The following is a 22,300-nucleotide window of genomic DNA, read 5'->3' as shown; positions in this document are numbered from 1 at the left end:
ATATTATCAGGAGGGACCAGTCCCTGGAGCAGGATATCATCCTTGGTCAAGCGGAGGGTCAGAGAGAAAGAGGGAGACCCCCAGTGAGACGGACTGACAGAGTGGCAGCGACAATGGGCTGAGGTACAGAAGCAATTGTGAGGATGGCGCAAGGACCAGCCTGTGTTTTGTTCTGTGGTACACACAGTCCTTATGGGTCGGCACCTACTTAACAGCACCTAACAATAACAGTTTATAACATAAATTGTCACGATTTCTAGCTTGGATGAGGAAATGTTTATTGAAGGGGTCTGTTAAAAATGTGTTGAGCAGCACTGGTGGCAAAGGGGTTAAAATGCTAAGAAGTGAATGGTGGGTGGTTTGAACCTGCCAGCTACTCCTCAGAAGAAAGATGTGAGGGTTATAAAGAGTTAGAGCCTTGTTAACTCTAGGGGGCAGTTCTACTGTGGATTTAATTGGGTTTTGTGTTAAGAATGTTTATTCAGCTTGCAGTTTACTCTAAAAACAACGCCTTGTTGTCAGAGCCTAAGGAATAGGATTAGAAGTGATAAGGTTCCTACTGCTAACTCATAACTTGTAACCAGGGTAAAGCAAACACTAGTTAACCAAGCCTGACTCCCACAAATTAGACTTCATTCACCAAATCTTTCTTCATTCTTCTTGGCTCTGTAAATCCTTAAGACTAAGAAAAAATGCCTGCTGCAGCAGGGACAAACACTGACTTAATTGTCACTGATTGAATGTCTGTTAAACAAACCTCAAGATGTACCAAACCTCCCTCCTCCCCTTCCCCCAAACCCCAGTTCACAGCACACTCTGTAACCTTCTGCCCAATTATTCATATGTCTCCCAATTTCAGGAAATGTTTTGTTTTTATTTACTTCAATAAAACCCTTTTCATTTCTAGTGGAATATAAGTCTGGTGTGTTTTCTCTAAAACATTTTAAATAAGTCAAACAGAAAAACATCCTAAGGCAGAAATGCTTATTTTCCTAGAGGAATACACTCAGTGATATGTTGTCGCAAAAATTGTTTAAAGGTTTTCTTTTAATGGCTGCATATTTATACTTGACAGAAATGTCAGAGGTTATAGAAAAAAAAAAGGAAAGGCCTCTTTACTTGCGAAACAGTTCGATGTGAACCACAGCCGGGGCGATCTTCTCCACCACGTCAGCAATGAAGTTATACTTGTGGCGCAGACTGTTGGGATCTTCCTGACCTGGGAGCAAAAGCAAAGAGAAAACACTTAATTATGACCAGTGGGCTTGGAGCTGTGGCTGCTAAGAGTAAGAGATGGGTTGTTGCTCAGTATGAAGTGTCAAGTTGTCCAACTCATAATGAGCCTATATAGAGAGTTTCCCAGGAACAGCTGGTGGGTTTGAACTGCTGACCTTGTGGTCCGCAGCTCACTGCTGATCCTACAGTGCCACTCCAGAGTCCAGATATGGGTTGTTTCTGTGGTTGCTATAAGTGCTGTTGAGAGATTCCAACCCACAGCAACACTTTAGAGGATTTCCCAGGAGCAGCTGGTGAGTTTGAACCACCAACCTTGCAGTTCAAACAACTTTGCAGTCTGACACATTAGCCCACAGCGCCACACCAGGACTCCAGGACTCCCCCCTCCCAGATATGGGTTGTTGTCATTCTTAAGTGCCATCGAGTCAGTTCCAACCCATAGCGACCTTGTGTACGGTTTCCAAGGAGTGGCTGTTGATGAGCTGAAACCACTGACCTTGCGGTTCAAAATGGCTTTGCAGTCTGGCACATTAACACACAGCGCCACACCAGGACTCCAGATATGGGTTGTTGTTGTTGTTAAATACCGTGGAGTAGGTTTCGACTTATAGTGACCCTGTACAGGGTTTCCAAGGCTGTAAATCTTTACAGGAGCAGAACGCCTCATCTTTCTCCCACGGAACCGCTGGTAAAACTGCCGACCTTGAGGTTAGCAGCCCAATTCGAAACCAGAGCTCCTTAGATATGAGTTAGAGGGAGCCAAAAAGACTTGCTTCTGAGTGTCTGGATCATGCACAACTATGGATGTGGTGGAGAGGACAGGGAGCTAAAGGATGACAACTTCCTAGATGTTATCAAACGTCTAAAGGCAATGAGTTGGTGGGCCTGGGGGCTGAGGACCATAGTCTCAGGGGACACCATGGACAATTAGCATGACACAGTCAACAAGACAATGTTCTACATCCTGCTTGGATGAGTAGCATCTGGGATCGTGAAAGCTCATGAGTGGCCGTCTAAGGTGCAGCTATTGGTTTCGCCATGTGTGGAAGGAAGAGGAGTGATAACCATAGAAGAGATTTGGAATCAATTAGTCCAAATAAGTTAGAACCACAGAACTTCCAGTTTGCAGCTGAGTGTTTTATCCACTGTGCTAAGATGCCTCTTCAGAAGCAAATCTTAGCCATAAACAGCCTAACTCAAACTGCGAAAGGCTGCCAAAAACTGTTGTTGTTGTTGTTGTTGTTGTTGTTAAGTGCCATCAAGTCATTTCCGACTCATAGCAACCCTGTATAGGGTTTCCACGGAGCAGCTGCTAAGTTTGAACTGCCAACATTGTGGTTCTAGCTGACCTTATGGTTGAGTGCTCATCCTCCTAATTAAACTTGGGAGTCCTGGTGTGGTACTGTAGGATAAAGAACTAGACAACAAGGTCAATTCGAACTACAAGGTCGGCAGTTCAAACCCACCAGTCACTCCTCAAAAACCACTATGAGTCGGAACCGACTCCACGGCACTTAACAACAACAATAATTTAAATCTTAAGGAGACTTGGTAGCATAGTAGGCTACAACATGTTGGACTGCTAACTCCAAAGTTAGCAGTTCGAATCTACCAGTCATTCCACAGGAGAAAGATGAGACTTTCTGCTCCCATAAAGATTTACAGCCTCGGAAACCTAAGCAGGATCACTATCAGTCAGAACCGACTCAACGGCACACAACCACTACCACCAATTGTGCTGCAGGAGAAGTTGCTAACTGCAAATTCGGCAGTTCAAACCCCCAAGATACTCCTCAGAAATCTTATACAGGGTCTATGTGAGTTGGAACCAACTAGACAGCACTGACCATCAATAACAATTTAAAGCTTTTGATGAGCGAAGTGTCAGCTTGAGGTCTAAGGTGCGCCTGACACAAGCCATGGTATTTTCAATAACCTCATATGCATGTGAAAACTGGACAGCGAATAAGGAAGACCACAGAAGAATTGATGCTTTTGAGTTATGGTGTTGGAGGAGAATATTGAAAGTGCCATGGGCTGCCAAAAGAACCAACAGATCCGTTTTGGAAGAAGGGCAGCCAGAGTGCTCCTTGGAGGCCAGGATGGCCAAACTTCGTCTCTCATACTTCGGACATATTGTCAGGAGGGACCAATCTCTGGAGAAGGATATCATGTTTGGTAAGGTCGTGGGTCAGAGAAAAAGAGGAAGACCCCCAACAAAATGGATTGGCCAGGTGGCAGCATCAATGGACTCAAGCATAGCAATAATTGTGAGGTTGGCCCAGAACTGGGCAGTGTTTCCTTCTGTTGTGCATAGGATCCCTATGAGTTGGTACCAACTCGATAGCACCTAACAACAACAAAGTGACACTGTCGGATAAGCATTGGACTGCTAACCGCAAGGTCAGCAGTTCAAACACACTAGAGTCGCTCCTCAAAAACCCTACATCGGGTCTCTATGAGTCAAAACCAACTCAACAACACTTAACAACAATTGAAATCTTATAAAGTCTTCTTGCTGGAAGGCCAAAGTATTAGCAGCCAGGCCAAAAGTAACCTATCAGTGGATCACAGCCAAGAGGGAAGGCAGGGCTCATCAACTCTGTGAAGATCAGCCAATGGTTGATCTACTATATTTCTCTCTCCTCTTTACCAACTTCACTGCATCTAGCTTCTTCGAGCCATTTGCTTTTTCTAGAATCAAAATCGCCTCCTCCTGTGTACATATAGAATCACTGCTCAGAATAAAGTTTATGTTCAAACTTCAGTGAGCGCTGAATATTTTTAACAACATTCATGGACCCCTGCATGGTAAGTATTTTTATTGTTGTTGTTAAGTGCTGTTGAGTAGGTTCAGGCTCATAGCAGTTTCTGAGGAGTGACTGGTGGGTGTGAACTGCCGCCCTTGTAGTTCAAATTGACTCTGTTGCCTAGTTCTTTATCCTACAGTGCCACGTCAGGACTCCCAAGATTTAATTAGAAGGATGAGCACTCGACGATAAGATTGGCTTGAACCGCAAGGTTGGTGATTCAAACTTAGCAACTGCTCCTCCTGCATAGGGTTTTCAGTATACTCAAAGCTATTTCAGACAAAGTTGTCCCTGATGTAGGGTCCTCCCCCAGCACTCCAGTGCACACACTCCAGCATCCGATTCAGAACCAAGCTACAAGTCTCACAGGTTCCCCCTGAGACAACACACCCTTCCCTCTGACTCTACGTATCTCCGAGCTGACCCAGCCCAAAGTGTGGTCCACCACTGAGCACAGATGCTCAGCGTCCAGAGAGATGGGATCTGCATTACAGACTAAATTCTAAAGCACTTGGTTTAAGAGACTGTGGTCTACAGTGGGAGCCCTAACTCCGTTCTAAGTCATGACATACTGTGAGTTCAGACACACTTTGAGTTCTTTAGGTATTGTTGTTGTTGTTATGTGCCATGGAGTAGGTTCCAACTCATAGCGACCCTGAACAGGGTTTCCGAGGCTGTTAACCTTTACGGGAGCAGAATGCCTCATCTTTCTCCCACGGAGCAGTTGGTAGTTTCGAACTGCTGACCTTGCGGTTCACAGCCCGATTCGTAACCACTGTGCTACCAGAGCTCTTTAGGTATTGATAGGGGCCATCAAGTGGGTCCCAACTCACAGTGGTGTTATGCACAACAGAACGAAACATTGCCTAGTCCTGTGCCATCTTCACGAGTGTGGTTTATAAGTTCATCATTGCTGCCATTATCAGTCCATCAAGTTGAGGGTCTTCCTCTTTTCCATTGACCCTCCACTTTACCAAGAATGATTTCCTTCTTCAGGGACTGGTCCTTCCTGACAATACGTCCAAAGTCTGAGAGACAAAAATCTCACCATCCTCACTTCTAAGGAGCATCCAGACTGTACTTCTCCAGATAGTCCATGGTATTTTCCCCAGGGCATGCTGACCATTGAACCAGCATGTGGCTACGCTTAGACAAGCCTGGGGCAAGCCCAGGGCGGGGTGGTTTGCCCTTAGGCTTACATAAAGAACTAGGGAATGTGCCTGGGTGTGTCCTTACGGATTGCCCCAAAATAACCGCATGTTACCTTGTTTAAGTTAAAAGTTGGGGTGCTGGTGACTGACTTTGACTCAGGGCTGCTTGATCATGGGTCATACCCCACACCAGCAGCTGTGAGGGATGGATTCCAGCTTCTGTAGTCCTGCCTTCGGCAGTGATGGATTGGCCAGCCACCAATCACGACCTGGGATGATTCCTTTTGTTCTGTGTCATGTGAATGACCTTGTGTTTGTGAGTCAGTGGGCACCACCGGCCTCTGTGCTGTGTGCCTGCTGACAGTTTACCTCATTCTGATGAGTGAACGAATTTGTTCTGTCTTTGTCCTGTGTCAGACCTAGTAAAGGGTCTCTATAGACCATGTTTGAACCTGGGGTCTTTTTCCCACTAACACAGATTTAATCCCAGAAATTGAAAGAACACGTTCAGAAACCTCTATAGCAATTTGACACAGGCATCTTGCGTCTGTCGAATCTACAAATTCAAAACTGGGACTTGTATTTTTCATCATTTTAATTTCATTCTTGTAGTAAGTCATCTGTATCAGTCCTGGTGTGACACTGTAGGATAAGCACTGGACCACAAGGTCACTTTGAACTATAAGGTTGGTGGTTCAAATTCACCAGCTGCTCCTCAGAAACCCTACACAGGGTCACCGGTTAGAACCGAAATGACAACACTTAACAGCAAGATAAAAGTATGAGTAGGAAAAAAGGTAAGAAACCCTACTCCTCCCCCATAGATGCCTCTCCCTTCTGACTGCTCACTCCCCATTACAGCCCACTCAGCCAGAACCCACAACAGAAACCTGCAATTTCAAACTGTCCTTCCTTTTCCACTGACCTCCAGTCCCTTCCAAACACACACATGCACACATGTGCATAAACATATGTATGTGTACACACAATGGTACACACATACACACGCATTTTCGAGGGAGGGGTGGAACCTCTGTATGCAGGGATATTTGGACTCTATGGTGGATAGTTCTGACTCCACGGCCACAGATAATCTCTCAGGTGGGTTTACAGAGTGAAGGATGACAAAGCTCAACCTCAGACACTTCCTCTTGCCCAGGGAGGGGCCCAGCAAAGCTTTCAGTTGTGGAAAGCTTTAAGAATTTGCTGACGTTAGACACTTACGCTGCAGTTGTGGGAGGCTGCTGTCTCTCCCTCAATCGCACTGAGAAGCTGCAGGCGTTCTGGAAATGTGGCTAAGGGGGAGGTAAAACTGGGGGTCACTGCGTTTGGGTCTGGTGGGCCACATTTGTGTGCTCTGGATTCACTTCTGTGATCTGTCTATCCTGGTGTCCCTGGGGCGCCCAGGGGGCACTACTGATGCCCACTCCCCGGAACAAGGTCTAAGACTATGCCACTGTAGGGACACAAACATACGTGCTCCAAAACAGCCACAAAAAGGTCACATGGAACCAGATGTCTGTCCCTTCCCCTGCTCCTGCTCTCTGAGATGGATGAGACAGTCCCTCCTCCAACTGTCTTGTGTTCCTGCTTTCATTATGCATATATTAGGAAGGGGACTCCTGGTGTGGAGCTACAGGATAAGCACTAAACAAGGAACCACAAGGTCAGTGGTTCAAACCCACCAGCTGTTCCTCAGAGACCATATACATGGTCGCTATAAGTGGGAACCAACTCGGTGGCGCTTAACAACAATACTTGGAAGGAGCCCTTCCCCCCACTGTGCTTGCCGAAGCCCCTTTGTCATCTAGGAGGGGACCCCACACCTTACGGTTCCACATACCAACCTTTGCTGCCCTTACCCCATGATATTAAAAAGACCTCTAGTCCACACCCCTCTCATGGAAAATCTTCAGTCTAGTCACCGCCAATAGAGACACCCGGTTTCGCCCTTTGTAGGTGGATTCTCTTGTCAGTAAACCATCTCTTCTAGTCTCTTCTGTAATAAACTAATGTCCCTCGGAATGAGCTCTGGCTGTTGTTTTTGGTCTCTTGGCGCCTCTGTATTCAGAAGGCTTTTCCCGCTGGGTCTGAAACCCAACACCCATGTGTCCCACCAACACCCAAATCCACCGCCATCAAGTCAATTTCAATTCAGAGCAACCTTGCAGGATATTGTAGAACTGTCCCATAGGGTTTGTCATCATTGTTGTTGTTAAGTGCCATCGAGTTGGTTTCGAATCATAGTAAATCTGAGGAGCAGCTGATGGGTTTGAACTACCGACCTTGTGGTTTGAAGCCCATAGGGTTTCCAAAGCTATCAATCTTTATGGAAGCAGACTGCCACATCATTCTCCCATGAAGCAGCTAATGGGTTTGAACCTGTAACCTTTACGTTAGCAGCCCAACCTGTGTGCCACCAAGGTTCCTTGTACTGTATATGTCGTTGTCATTGTTCAGTGCCATTAAGTCAGAACCTGTACAGGGTTTCCAAGTAGCAGCTGGTAGGTTTGAACTGCCGACCTTACAGTTAGCAGTTCAGTGCTTATCCTACAGCACCATACCAGGGCTCCATGTATGGTGATGGTTATGTGCCGTGGAATTGGTTCCAACTCATAGCCTCATAGCAACCCTGAATAGGGTTTCCGAGACTGTAAATCTTTACGGGAGCAGAAAGTCTCATCTTTCTCCCATGGAACAGCTGGTAGTTTTGAACTGCTGACCCTTGAGGTTAGCAGCCCAACTCGTAACCACTTGGCTATGGGAAAAAAGTAACCCTGAATGAAGAATAATTGATGAACTAATAATCAATAATTCTATTGTGGACCTGCTGAGAATCCAAGGAAGCTGTCATTGCTCCAAGCCTCCAGAGCACCTGGCTGGCTTAAGTATCGGGAGTCACACCTGAGGACAGCTGCCCCCCCCCACACACACACACACAGCTAGCCTGGTCACCAACATTCCAGGGCCAACATGTGGAGGTCAGCTTGACAAGAACCAAGGGAGCTGGGCTAGGAGTCCCTCCCAGCTCTCAGCCCAGCCTTACATACTCTCTCATCACAAAACTCAGGGACAAAACACCCCAAGTGGTTCCTACCACCCCTCCAAAAATTCTACCTCCCCATAATCATTCAGACAGGCCGGGCTCACCCCCAGCTGGCATGGGACAAATTCCTGCGGGAGCCCATACAACTCCATGTCACGTGATCCGACTCCCCGACTCTATTTCCCAAACTACTTACTGCATGCCCCACCCCTCCTGTGAACCCCCTACCAGCCCAATAAAGGACCAGACTCCACCTATTTCTAAAATGCAGAGGTAACATGTACCCCCACTTTCCCTCCTTATCACTCTTCCACCTGCTACCCCTGTGGCACTTTGTCTCTGGCCCTTACGGCCCTGAGCTGTCCTCCAGGCCCCACCTCCCTGATGGGGAGTTGGAGAATTCCTTAGAATGGCTCCCACAGCTCAAGGAGACTACAAGGTTCACAGTTCCCCATTTACTGTAACCGGACACCCAGGGAGATGAATCAGACAAGGTCTGGGGGAGGTCACTGCACAGTCCCCAGGGACAGGCCACTATCTTCCTCACATGGCTGTTCTCACCACTCCAAGAACCCCACGGAAAAAAAGCTACAAGGTTTGGGGTCCCTTAGTCAATAGAACCTCAGCAAATATGCATAATACACTTATACATAGTCATGAATGATGAAATCGATGAATATGCATGACCACATCATGCCCCCCTCTTTCTGAGGTCTAGTGCCAGGTGATTAGTTGGAGGTCCGAGCTAACTTGCACATGCTTAAGTGTTTCCTAGGAGCCCTGGGGTGGCGCTGCAGGGTAACGCACTGGACCGTAAGATCGGGTTGAACCGCAAGATCGGCGGATCAAATCCACCAGCTGCTCCTCAGAAACCCTATACAGGGTCGCTATGAGTCAGAAGAGACTCAAGTGCCCTTAGCAAAAACATGTCCTGGTGCGGCAACCACTAGACTGACAGAAAGGTCAGCAGTTCAAACCCACCAGCCACTCACTATGAGTCAGAACTGAGTGGCCAGCACTTAACAACATCATGTATTGAGGGAGCCATGGTGGTGCAGTGGTTAAGTGCTGTGCTGCTCCACATTAGAAAATCTGCTTCCATAATGATTTACAATCTTGGAAACCCTCTGGGGCAGTTCTACTCAGTGTTATCAGTAGGCTTGGTGTCACCTCCATGGACCCTGAGGACCAGACAGAATTCTTACTCATGCCTATTATCTACCTTGTTGTTGTGAGTCACTTCTGACTCACAGCGACCTCGTATAGGGTTTCCAAAGAGCCAGCCTTGCGGTTCAAACAGACCTTGAGGTCGAGTGCTTATCCTACAGCCACACCAGCATTCCTAGGAAGTCCTATCTACTTCAGCCATAGAATAGTATGTGATTTAGTCGTAGACTGCTTAGACACAGGATTCCTTAAATTCTATGAATACCAACAAAAAAACCGTAAAATCTTCCCATGTCAGATTACTACTTAGACTAATGACAGTAACTGAATGGAAGCCTTCTTAAATTCCCTCCTTTTTCTTTAATTACGAGTTCATTCTTTAAAGAGTTATTGATGCACGTTCAAAAATACAACAGACCCACAATATTGTAGCTGAAATACCAGAAAATTTGACAAAATCAGAAACTATAAAAACACAGGCAGCAGAGAAAATAACAGAGCATGCTTGTAGCTTATGCAGATAAAAACTTAGGGTTCAAAGCATCTTTCTTGTTGCTGTTAAGTGCCATCGATTTGGTTGCGACCCTGTATAGGGTTTCCCAGGAGCGGATGGTGAACTTGAATCCCCCACCTTGCAGTTCAAACCAACTTTTAGAGTCCAGCGCATTTGGAGTCCAGCGCCACACCAGGACTCCAAAGCATCCTTATTGTTGTTGTTGTTGTTGTTAAGTGCTGTCCAGTCGGTTCTGACCCACAGTGACCCTGTATAGGGTTTCTAAGGAGCAGCTGGTGAGCCTGAACCGCTGACCTTGCAGTTCAAACAGCTTTGCAGTCTGGCACATTAACCCACAGCACCACACCAGGACTCCAAAAAAATAGTTGGGTAATAATGGCAGCTTGGACCAGAGCGCATCGTAAGATTCAAAAAGTTAATTAGCATAAAGTTTCAGCTGTGTAGGTACACTGATACATGTAAGCCAAATTTACAAAAAAATGTTTTTGTTGTTACAACTAGCTGTCGTGATATTTTTTTTACAAATGGTACATTTCTGCTGAAACGCTGCACAAAAGTTTATACAGACAGTCATTGTGGTGTCACCCTCTCTGACAGTGTCACCTGGTTTCGTCTGCACCTCCCATGCCCCCTTAGTGACAACACTGTTTCTACTTGGCCCCAGAGCATCACTGTGAGTGGATACTGACTGACTCAGCAGCTCTGGGTTTGGTCTGATATCAATGGAAAGGCTGAGACATAGAGTACAGGAAGCTGTGGTGGCTGAGGCAGGAGGCTAACCTGTTAGGTCTGTCTAGCCCTGAAGTCAGTTGGGGTTCTCGGCCACTTCACCCAGCCTCCAGCCCGCCCCTGGCTGACTTTGCAAAGTAGAAAGATGCTTCTTCACACTTCCGGTCTCTTTTCCAGCAAGAACAATCACGCCTTCCAATTTCTCCAGAGTTGATAAGCAGAGCTAATTTAAAAAACAGAGCACAGTGTATTCTAGGGAAAAGAAATGAATCCTTCTTTATTCTCAGGGAACAACATGTTCCCAAAATTCAGATTCACTTCAAGAGCTGACGGATCACACCACAGCCGTTTTACTGCCATGTCCTACATTCAGCACTGGTGACAGAAAATGTGGGGCCCCTTGTTTAAAAGGAGCAGAGCTCCACGAGGTAGACCCTTCTGGACACGTGTCGTGGGGAACCATACAAGTCAATGGCCCTGTGAGGCTGGCCCTCCCAACTTTCCAATGATTTGCTTTTAAAGCCAAAGTACAGATTAAGTACTGAAAAGTCTCACAGAATCAGGAGCTGTGAGAAGTGCTGTCTTGTGATGGATGCCGGGATCGCGAGGACAGTTGGGGTCTGATACAGTGTCTCTTGTGCTGGGCAGGGCAAAGCCCCCGTCCTTCAGAACCCAGAGACAATGCCTGGACAAACGCAAACTGAAATGATGCTGCTGTTGGGTGCTGTGGAGTCCATGTCTACTCCTAACGACGTCAGGGCAGACCAGAGCTGACCCAGAAGTTTCTCGGCTGCGATCTTTAGAGGAGCACATTGCCAGACCTTTCTTCCTCAGAGCTGCTACACAGATTGGAACCAGCAAACTTCCTTAGTGGCCAAGCACTTAACCATTGAGACAACAGGGCTCCGTGCAAACTCAAATGTTGTTGTTGTGAAGTGCCGTCGAGTCGCTTCTGACCCATAACAGCCCTGTATAGGGTCTCCGAGGAATCGCTGGTGGGTTTGGGCAGTCAATCTTGGGATTAACGGTCCAGTGCTTATCCTAGAGCGCCATAACAGGACTACACAAACTGAATGTTGTTGTTAAGTACCATCGGGTCAGCTCCGACCCATAGTGACCCTGTATAGAGTTTCTAAGGAGCGTCTGGTGAAGCTTGAACTGCCGGCCTTGTGGCTCAAGCCAACTTTGCAGTCCAGCACATTAGCCAACAGCGCCACACCAGGAACTGGACAAACCTGAAATAAGACGGTTTACTCACAGTGGTTACGAAATGGGCTGCGAACCTTAAGGTCAGCAGTTCGAAACTACCAGCTGTTCCGCGGGAGAAAGATGAAGCTTTCTGCTCCGGTAAAGACTGACAGCCTCGGAAACCCTGTACAGGGTCACTATGAGTCGGAACTGACACCACGGCATGTAATAACAACAACAATGCAAATAAGGAGTCCTGGTATGACACTGTGGATTAATGTGCCAGATCGCAAAGCCATTTGAACTGCAAGGTCGGTGGTTCAAGCTCACCAGCTGCATCTCGGAAACCCTATACAGGGTCGCTATGGGTTAGAACCGACTTGACAGCACTTAACAGCAATAACAACAAGGCAAATAAGGGGAAAGATTCCTTTATTTTCTGAGAACTCACTTGAGGGAACTCAAACCAAAAACCAAATTCACTGACAGGTCAATTCTGATTTATAACAACCCTATATAGGGCTTCCGAGACTAAATCTTCACCAGAGCAGGTGGTCTCATCTTCCTCAATGCAGCTGGTGGGTTTGAATCATCACCTTGTGGTTAGCAGTCCAAGGCTTATCCTACAACACCATCCAGGTTCCTAGTCATTGTAAGTTCTTTATCTCTTTGAAAAAGATATAAATCTAAGGTATCTTTCTAAGAATCTGGCAGCAAAAGATTGAATAATGCAGGAAGCATCAAAAGAAGATGGAAGGAAGACACAGAGTCACTGTACCAAAAAGAATCGGTGGACAATCAAGAAGACAGCATATGATAACCAATGGTACTGAAGGAAGACGTCCAAGGTACACGGAGGCTCTGGTGAAAAACAGAGTCAGGAACTGACAGAATACCAATAGATATGCTTCAACAACTGGATGTAGTACTGGAATTACTCATCATCTATGCCAAGAAATTTGAAAGACAGTGACTTAGCCAACCAATTAGAAGAGATCCAGATTCATGCCCATTCCAAAGAAAGATGATGCAACAGAATGTAGAAAATATCAAACAACATCATCAATATTGCACCCCAGTAAAATTTTGCTGAAGATCATTTTTAAATGGTTGAAGCAGTACATCATCAAGAAACTGCCAGGATTTCAACCCAGATCCAGAAAAGGACATAGAATGAGGGGTATCATTGCTAATGTCAAATTGATTTTGACTGAAAGCAGAATATACCAGAAAGATGTTTGTGTTTTATTGGTTCTGCAAAGGCATTCAGCTGTGAGGACCATAACAAATCATGGACAAGACTGGGATAATAGGAATTCGATCACACTGCAAAACCAGCAAGGAAGCCATGTCTGACCTCCTCTGGCTACACAAGGAAGAAGAATCAAACTTAAAATCAGCTCAAGGCCAATTCCTAAGGTCCCCCACGCCTCTATTATCTAGCATTCTTTATCATCCCTTTCATAGCTCTCTCTATTTCTCTGTGGGTGCCCACACAGAACTCACAGGCAATACCCATGATTGGCAAACAGGGTACCATACTGCAGGCACACCTCGATGTTGGTCCTCAGCCTCTCAAGTGTTACAAAGCTCCTTCAGCGCTGCTGATAAATACCCAAGGGGCACATTCTGCAAACCAGTCTCCTGCTCCGAGGTACTCAGCCTTACTCCTTCTATGACACAGAAGCCCTCTGCTAGTCCCTCCATCCTGTTGCCTGTGTTGCGTGCTACCTCTGGGGCCATTTTTCCATGCAGAGATTTTGCACTCTGCTCGTGGCTCGTCTTTCTTGATGGCCCTGGAATTGCCTGTTTCTGCTTCTGAGGTGGCTCCTTTGTCACCAAGAAGAATGGCAAAACTGACCAGTCCCCAAGATAGAGTACCATACACCCTATTTTCACGGTGCCACCCGATCATCAAACCCACCACTCACTCCTCGGAAACCCTCTCTAGGGTCGCTATGAGTCAGAACCAACTTGACGGTACTTAACAACAACTCAATGATTTGTTGTTGTTAGGTACCATCGAGTCAGTACTGAGTCATAGCAACCCTATGCACAACACAACGAAACACTGCCTGGTCCTGGGCCAACCTCACAATCGTTGCCACGCTTGAGCCCATCGATGCTGCCACTGTGTCAATCCATCTCATTGGGGGACTTCTTCATCTCCGACCCTCCACTTTACCAAGCATGATATTCTTCTCCAGCGACTGGTCCCACCTGATAATATGTCCAAAGTATGAGAGACAAAGTCTGGACTTCCTGGCCTCCAGGGAGCACTCTGGCTGCACTTCTTCCAACACAGATCTGTTGGTTCTTTTGGCAGCCAAAGGTACTTTCAATATTCACCTCCAACACCATAACTCAAATGCATCAATTCTTCTACGGTCTTCCTTATTCACTGTCCAGCTTTCGTATGCGTATGAGGTTACTAAAAATATCATGGCTTGGGTCAGGCGCACCTTAGTCTTCAAACAGACTTCTGAATTGCTCTCGAACACTTTAAAAAGGTCTTGTGCAGCAGATTTGCCTAATGCAATACATTGTTTGATTTCTTGACTGCTGCTTCCATAAGTGCTCATGGTTGATCTGAATAAAATGAAGTCTTTAACTTCAATCTTTTCTCCATTTATATGGTGGGAAGTAAAAAGGCTATAGATAAACCCACCAAACCCACTGTCAGAGAATCGATTCCCACTCATACTAAGCCTGTATAGGGTTTCCAAGGGTGTAAATCTTTACAGGAGCAGAAAGCCTCTTCCTTCTCCTTTGGAACAGTTAGTGAGTTTGAACTATCGACGTTGTAAGCTAGCAGTACAGTGCTGATCCTGCAACACAGGTCTCCTAGACTATGGTTGTTAGAAGAGCCATATCAAGGAAATTCACTTTACCTCACTTTCTGATGCTTAGGAGGAACCTGTACATACAGCAAGAGGCAACCATTAGAATAGAACAAGGGGATACCGAATGGTTTCAAATCAGGAACGGTGTGAGCCAGGGCTTACCCTTTCACCATACTTACTCAACCTGCATGCTGAGCAAATAATCTGAGAACTGGGACTATACAAAGAATGCAGTATTAGGACAGGAGGAAAACACATTAACAACCTGCAATATGCAGATGACAAAACTTGGCTTGCTAAAAATGAAGAGGACTTGAAACGTACTAATAAAGATTAAAGATTATGGCCTTCAGTATGGATTACACCTCAACATTATACACATATGTTGTTAAGTGCTGGCAAGTCGGTTCTGACTCATAGCGGCCCTGCTGTTGGTGTGGGTCTGAAATGCCAACCTTGTGGTTCACAGTCCAGTGCTAATCCTACAGCGTCACACCAGAAGTTTATATATACACATACACACACATTTTAAATATATATATATACATACATACATACATATATACAAAGGAGCTCTGGTAGTGTAGTGGTTATGAATCGGGCTGTGAACCACAAGGTCAACAGTTCAAAACTACCAGCTGTTCCGTGGGAGAAAGATAAGGCTTTCTGCTCCAGTAAAGATGTACAGTCTCGGAAACCTTACACAGAGTCATTATCAGTTGAAACCAACTTCACGGTACATAATCACCATCCATCCCGTTATGTAATATAATATGCACATGTGTTTATATATGATACATACACATGTACCTACATGTATACATGTGTTGTGTACATGAGTATGTGTATAGTCACCACAACTGGGCCCATAAGCAACATGATAAATGAGAAAAGAACTTCTCAAGGATTTCCTGTTACTTGGATCTGTAATCAACACTCATTGAAGCAACAGCCCAGAAATCAAATGATGATGTACCACACTGGCAAATCCGCTGCACAAGGCCTCTTTAAAGTGTTAAAAAGCAAAGACTAACGTTGAAGACTAAGATGCACTGGACCCAAATCATGGTATTTTCAATCACCTCATATGTATGCAAAAGCTCCACACTGAATAGGGAAGACCAAAGGAGAATATGGACTGGAGAAGAAACAAATTTGTCTAGGAAGAAGTCCAAGAATGCTCCTGAGATGTGAGGCTGGTGAGACTTCATCTCACGTACTTCGGACACGGTATCAAGAGTGTCCAGTCTCTAGAGAAGGACAGCATGCTTGGTAAAGTGGAGGGTCAGCAATAACCCAGAAGATTCTGCAGGAGGTGGACAGATACAGTGGCTACTACAATGGGCTCGCACATACCAATGATTGTGAGGATCGTACAGGACCGGCCAGTGTTTTGTTCTGTTGTACAGAGAGGTCGCTGTGAGAAGAACCAAGTTCAAAGTCTCAAACAACAATAAGTTGTCTCCCTAAGGATCTTGGCAGCCACCTCTCTGAAATATAACCTCAGGAGAACCTCTCTGTACCGCTGCCTAGAAGAAGATTAGCATAAAGTCTGGTACTCCTGCCCAGAAAGATTAGGAAACTAAACACTATTATCTTGAAACCATAAATGTAATACATAGTATCTGTTTAGTCTCTTTGCTAGAAAGACTCTTTGTAGCAGACATTTGTGATCCAGTACTTTCTGGTTTAATGCTTATTCAATAATAAAGCTTTCTCTATGTTCTATTTTTGTGGAGAGGCTTTCTGGGTTGGGAGAAAAATGTATAGTAACTTCCCCAAAGGCTTTGCTCTGAAGATTCCTCCACTTGAAAGGAAGGAGGCTCAAAGAGATGGTGCCCAGGCTCTCCCATGGATCTCAGGAAGAGAGAGGAGACATCATATATAGTTTTCGCCTCATGTCAACTTCAGATGCCAGCAGATGACAAATTATACATATTAAAAAACCAAACCTGTTTCTATGGAGTCAGTTCCAACGCATAGAGACTCCATAGGACAGAGTAGATTGATCCCACAGAGTATCCAAGATTGTAAATCTTAATGGAAGCCAACTGTCTCATCTTTCTCCCAAGGAGCTGCTGGTGGGTTTGAACTGCCAACTTTGAGGTTTGCAGCCCAATGCCTAATCCATAGTGCCACCAGGGCTCCTTTCTAAAAATAATTAAAAAAAAAAAAAAAAAAATTCACTGCCATCGAGCTGAACTCCAAGGTTACAAAATCTTTACAGGAGCAGAAAGCTTCATCATTCTTCCAAGGAGCAGTTGGTGAGTTTGAACAGCTGACCTTGCCGTTAGAAGTCCAGTGCTTTTCCTACGGCACCACCAGAACTCCTTTATTTACAAATAATTGTTGTTAAGTGCCATCGAGTTGGTTCTGAATCATAGCAATCCTGTCTAGGGTTTCCAAGGAGCAGCTGGTGGGTTTGAACTGCCAAACCCGCAGTTCAAATCAACCGTGTGGTCCAGTGTATTATCCTGAAGCGCCACACAAGGTCTTCATCTACAATTAATAGCACACTGCAATTTCCAATAATAGCAAAATCCAATAACAGCAAAGCTCAGGGGAAAGGACAACATTGAAAAAAGAAACTTGGATCTCCAAAATAGAGAGTCTGTCTGGAACTCCTCCTCCTCTCTGCCTTCCAACTTCTCTAGGGCTCCCATCTTTTCCTCCAATCCTGTGGGTCTGGACTCACATGACTAAAGAAATGCACATTCTTTCCAAAGCAAGGGATGGAGATGCATATTGCAGAAGTTGGAAGTAAAGACCCATAGAAAATGAGTTCCCGTTCTCACTGGAAGGGCTAGGAGGCCATGCCTATCTGTAAACCCACTGCTGTTATAGGTTCAAAATTCAACCCCACAGCTGGAGAAATGTCCCCAGGCAAGACTACTGGACACTGTGCAAAACTGGGACTACAAAAAGGCAAAGAGAACAGGTCCCCAAGGAAGTCATGACAATTGAGAACAGGCTTGGGAATGGCTCTATTTTTCAAGGAGTCTGCGGTATGCTCCTCAGCTGCCATCAGCCACCCAGCCACCCACCATTCCAGCACCTAAAGGTGAAGTCCCCAAGAAAGGTCCAATCTCGGGAAGCCCATCTTCCAAGGGTCCCATGCCTTCTTCAGACCCAGAAAGCAGTGACTCCCCAGAATGCATGGCCATGGTAGTTGGGGGACTGCACTGAATGAGGTTGCCCTCTTCATCTTTTGCTGGTGCAAAGACCACATCTTCCATTGCTCTGGTATTCATTCCAGTGCCCAGAGAGCTACATTTAATGTGCCTATAGTGAGGTAGCTTGTTAGATAAATAGGTCCAGGGGCCCCAAGAGGAAGCTAGACTCCAGGAACATCAGCTGTCCACATCTAGGGCTTGCTCAAATCCACTCCATCCACCCACAGGCCAGCGGTTTGCAGAGGGGTCCCCAGCAGGGTCTGGCAAGGCTGTGAGATGCTTCAGCGCTGTCAGACCTGGGTCCTAAGCTTCCCCCTCAGCACTCAATCTCTTCCCCTAGCATTGCACAGCCCTGAACTAATGGGCCCCCACTTGTAGGCGTGTGGGGGTACAGTGTCAGAGAGAAAAAGCAGGCAGCAGGAAAGCTTTAGCCCCAGGTCAACTGACAAGGAGCCCCTGCTACTGGGATGGAGGAAGAGGGACTGGTGAGTGGGCTGGGCACTGGGTCCTGACGTCAGGCTTAGAATTCCAGCACCACCACCAGCCCCAGGTGTGGGCAGGCAGTTGAGACACTGTGCTTGGGGATGGGGTGGGGTGCTGGAATTTCACACTGAATTGAGAACTATGATTGGAAGCACAGGATTCCCCACTGTGGTGCTGTGGGTTAATGCACTGGACTTGCAGAGTTGGTTAGAACTGGAAGGTCAGCCATTCAAGCTCACCAGCTATTCCAGTCCTCAGAAACCCTCTACAGGGTCGCTATGGGTTGGAACCAACTTGATGGCCCTTCACAACAACGTAAGAAGCTCAAGGAGCCCTGGCCAGGGACAGTCGTTAGTGATCCCACGCACCACAGAACAAAATGTTGCCAAGTATTGCGCCTTCCTCGTGAACATTTAAACTGCTGTCACCCATAGGGCTTTCCTTAGCTCTCCAGGCCTTTCTTACTAGTCTTAGTCTGGAAGCTCCAATGAAACCTGCTGAGCATCATGGCAACACAATGTTTAATGACAGATGGGTAGGAGCTACACTGGCTGGGAATCAAACCTGTCATCTTTGTGAGTCATCTTTGACTCCTTTCCCCCTGGAGGGCCCCAAGAAGTCAATTTAACAGATTCCTGACAGGCATACCCACCTCCAATTAACGACACTTAGGGCAGAGTAGAGTTGCTTAGCAACCAAAGGGTTGTTAAGACTGTACATTTTTACTGGACCAGCAAGTCTCACCTTCCTTCTTTGGAGCAGCTGGTGGATTTAAACCAGACCTTTCTGTTAGCAGCCAAACACAATGTGAACAAGGGCCACTTCCTGATCGTCAGTGAGGCACAAAGTGTAGGACATGGGTCTCCTGCTTGCAAGAGCAGTTGCCTGAAAGTGACGAACAGGGAGGGGTGCCCAGCTAAGGCTCCCAGAACTGACTTTGCCATTTGCAGTTTGCTGGAATGACTGTTACATTCCAAGGGAAGGCGTCAGCGTCTGGCCCAGCACTGGTCTAGAGCTGGGAGGCAGCAGGGACAGAAGTGATACTTCAAACCCCATTCAAATCAATGCTGAAGCAGCAAATTCCAGGGCCCTGGGGGCACCAGACACCAAATGGCCCTGCAGCCCAGCCTGAACCCTGCAGAGAGCATGCTGGGAAATGAGGGGCAGGGCAGCCAGTTAGCCCACAGACCCTGGCCTGGGGCACCTGCTGTCAATCGAAGGAAGAACTAAATAGAAAAGTCAGTTGTTAGTTTCAAGTTTCCCTCTGCCAAAGGTCCCCACATCTAATCTTGTTAAGAGAAACTGAATCCACAGCATTCCTTTTCTTAAGGTTAGAAATTGAATGAAGACTATGACATACCTCAAACCAACTTTTGTGTAGCCAGAAAAGAAATAAAAGCCACAAGAGTTTGGGGAAACCCCTTTCTTGAAAAGAAGTGGGGAAGGAGGTGGAGGTGGTATCTGGTCTCCATTCCAGCCCTATGTGCACGTCTACTCCCAGCAGCAGATGGTCACCAGACCACAGACTGGGACAAGTCCCCCTGGCTCCCCAGCAGGCCTGGCCGGAGCAGATGTGTTGGAGACGGAGACTCTGGCAGGTGAGGCTCAGACAGGCACTCTAGCAAGCAGAATGGATTAAGAACTAGCCTTCAGGGGGCACCCAGTCAACGGCTGGAACCCCCAAGTGGGTCACTAATCATAAGCATGCCCAGTTCTGTAGTTTTCACTCTTATGGTAAGAGACTTTTCCAGAACACTGTGTCTATGTCGTTGGAAATTGCTTCCCCGGCTCGTGCACACCCAGAGGAAGGCCTGGGTTTGGTCAGTCTTGCTGCATCTGCATCTTTTCTGTATCAGGAGAAAGAAAGTTTCCCACCAATCCGACCACACAGCGCACTGAGTTTTTTCCAAAATCTCCTAGATGCCAAACGTGATGTGACTATTATTCTCTTCAGAGAAATGGTAGACTACTCAGTCCACAAAAACACTATTAACTTTCCCCTGATAAGCATCTGGCTCCGGTCCTGACCTTCCCACATTTCTCAGCTGGGTTAGCTTCCTGCTTCGGCCTTCCTTGTTATGTCTGGAGGGCAGAGCCCTGAGCCACAGCCTCCTCCTCCCTCCTCTGCCTGGAGCAGAGCTATGGGTGCCCAGTCCCTTGTGCCCGCACTGGCAGGACTTGGGGGAAAATCTAACAGGAAACAAACCATGTCCACGCTGGGAAATTCCTCTATACTGGCTTGTTAATGAACTCCTAGTGTGGCAGTGTAGGATCAGCACTGGACTGCTAAGCATAAGGTCAGCAGTTCAAACCCATCAGCCCCTCATTGGACCCTATACAGCAGGGGTTGTTGTTGCTGTTGTTAAGTGCCTTTGAGTCGGTTCCGACTCATAGTGACCTTATATAGTGTTTCCGAGGAGCCGCTGGTTGAGTTGGAACCACCAACCTTGCGATTCAAAAGACGTTGCTGTCAAGTGTTTATCTTACAGCATCACATCAGGACTCCTTACAGTAGGGACAGAGAAGCTTTTTTTCTGCCAAAATTTATAACATCATTCACAAGCCATACAAAATTATCAGTTCTCCAAGACTCCAAACAAGGGTTTCGTCTGGACCATTACCGACATCTTTCCACCCCAAAAAAACAAAGGAGAAAATCACATGACCCAACAAGTCAAAAGGAACACTGGTGGCCCAGGGGATGAGCACTTGGCTGCTAACCAAAAAGTGGTCAGTTCTAGTCTACTAGGCCCTCCTTAAGAGAAAGATGTAACAGAGTGTTTCCATAAAGATTTCTTCTTGTTGTGAAGTGTTGTCAAGTCGGTTCTGACTCATAGTGACCCTGTATAGGGTTTCAGAGGCTGTAAATCTTTGAGCGAGCAGAAAGCTTCATCTTTCTCCATAAAGATTACAACCTTGGAAACCCTATAGAGGAGTTTACGCTATCCTATAAGGTTACTTTGAGTCGAAATCGACTCAATACAGTGGGGTTTTAGTTTTTTAATAAATGCACCTGTTGAACTTTTCCTTCCGTTCATAATTCCTATCTGGTGGCACAGCAGTTGGATGCTCAGTTGTTAACCTACAGACCAGTAGTTCGAACCCAGCAGCTGTTCCATGGGAGGAAGATGTACAGTCAGATTCCATAAAGGTGACAGCCTTGAAACGCCGTATGGGAAAGTCCACCTCTGTCCTACAGGGTCAACATGAGTTAGAAACGGGTCAGTAATCAATAATGGTTCATGGAATATTCTTCTTTTTAATGTGCTCCTGTGTCTTCTAGTAGACCATTCAGTAAGCTGGGCTTTCAAAGTGCGTTCCAAAGGCTGGGACTGGATTCTTCATCAGAGAGAATAATAAAAACCGTGTTCTACAGCAAGTTTCCGAGTCTCTTCTGACATTCATTTTGGTCTTTTCTTTCTTTCCTGCCTTTATCCCTATCTTTTTAATGATGATGTCCCTTAATGTCACCCCACAACTCGTCTGGTGTTCAGTCATTAGTGTTCATTGTGTCAAATCTATTCGTGTGATGGTCTCCAAATTCAGGTGGGATGTATTCAAGGCCATACTTGGGTTCTCATGGGCTTTAAAACATTTCCTTTCGTTTCAACTTGAACTTGCATATGAGTAACTGATAGTCTGTTCTACAGCCAGACTGCATGGCCTTGCTTTAATGTGGCTACTAGAAAACTAGAGGCAATGGTCGCATAGTGGTTACATGGTTGGTTGCTAACCAAAAGGTTATGGTGTTGGAGGAGAATTGTGAAAGTGCCATGGGCTGCCAAAAGAGCCAACAGATCCGTGTTGGAAGAAGTGCAGCCAGAGTGCTCCTTGGAGGCCAAAGTGGCCAGACTTCATCTCTCATATTTCAGACATATTGTCAGGAGGGACCAGTCGCTGGAGAAGGATATCATATTTGGTGAGGTGGAGGGTCAGAGAAAAAGAGGAAGACCCCCAGCG

The 22,300-nt window shown here is 46.3% G+C and overlaps 1 protein-coding gene across 1 annotated transcript in view; it reads right to left on the bottom strand.

Moving 5' to 3' along the window:
• Positions 1–22,300, bottom strand: part of HTRA1 (HtrA serine peptidase 1) — a 73,604-nt gene that overhangs the window by 38,098 nt on the left and 13,206 nt on the right. The window contains exon 2 of the mRNA XM_006831425.1: positions 1,120–1,219. Coding sequence (XP_006831488.1) covers positions 1,120–1,219 — 100 coding nt within the window. The remainder of the gene's footprint in view (positions 1–1,119; positions 1,220–22,300) is intronic.

This window comes from Chrysochloris asiatica, unplaced genomic scaffold, assembly GCF_000296735.1.
Source record: "Chrysochloris asiatica unplaced genomic scaffold, ChrAsi1.0 scaffold00003, whole genome shotgun sequence".
Classification (NCBI taxonomy): domain Eukaryota; kingdom Metazoa; phylum Chordata; class Mammalia; order Afrosoricida; family Chrysochloridae; genus Chrysochloris; species Chrysochloris asiatica.
This window is presented reverse-complemented; position numbering and strand designations above follow the sequence as displayed.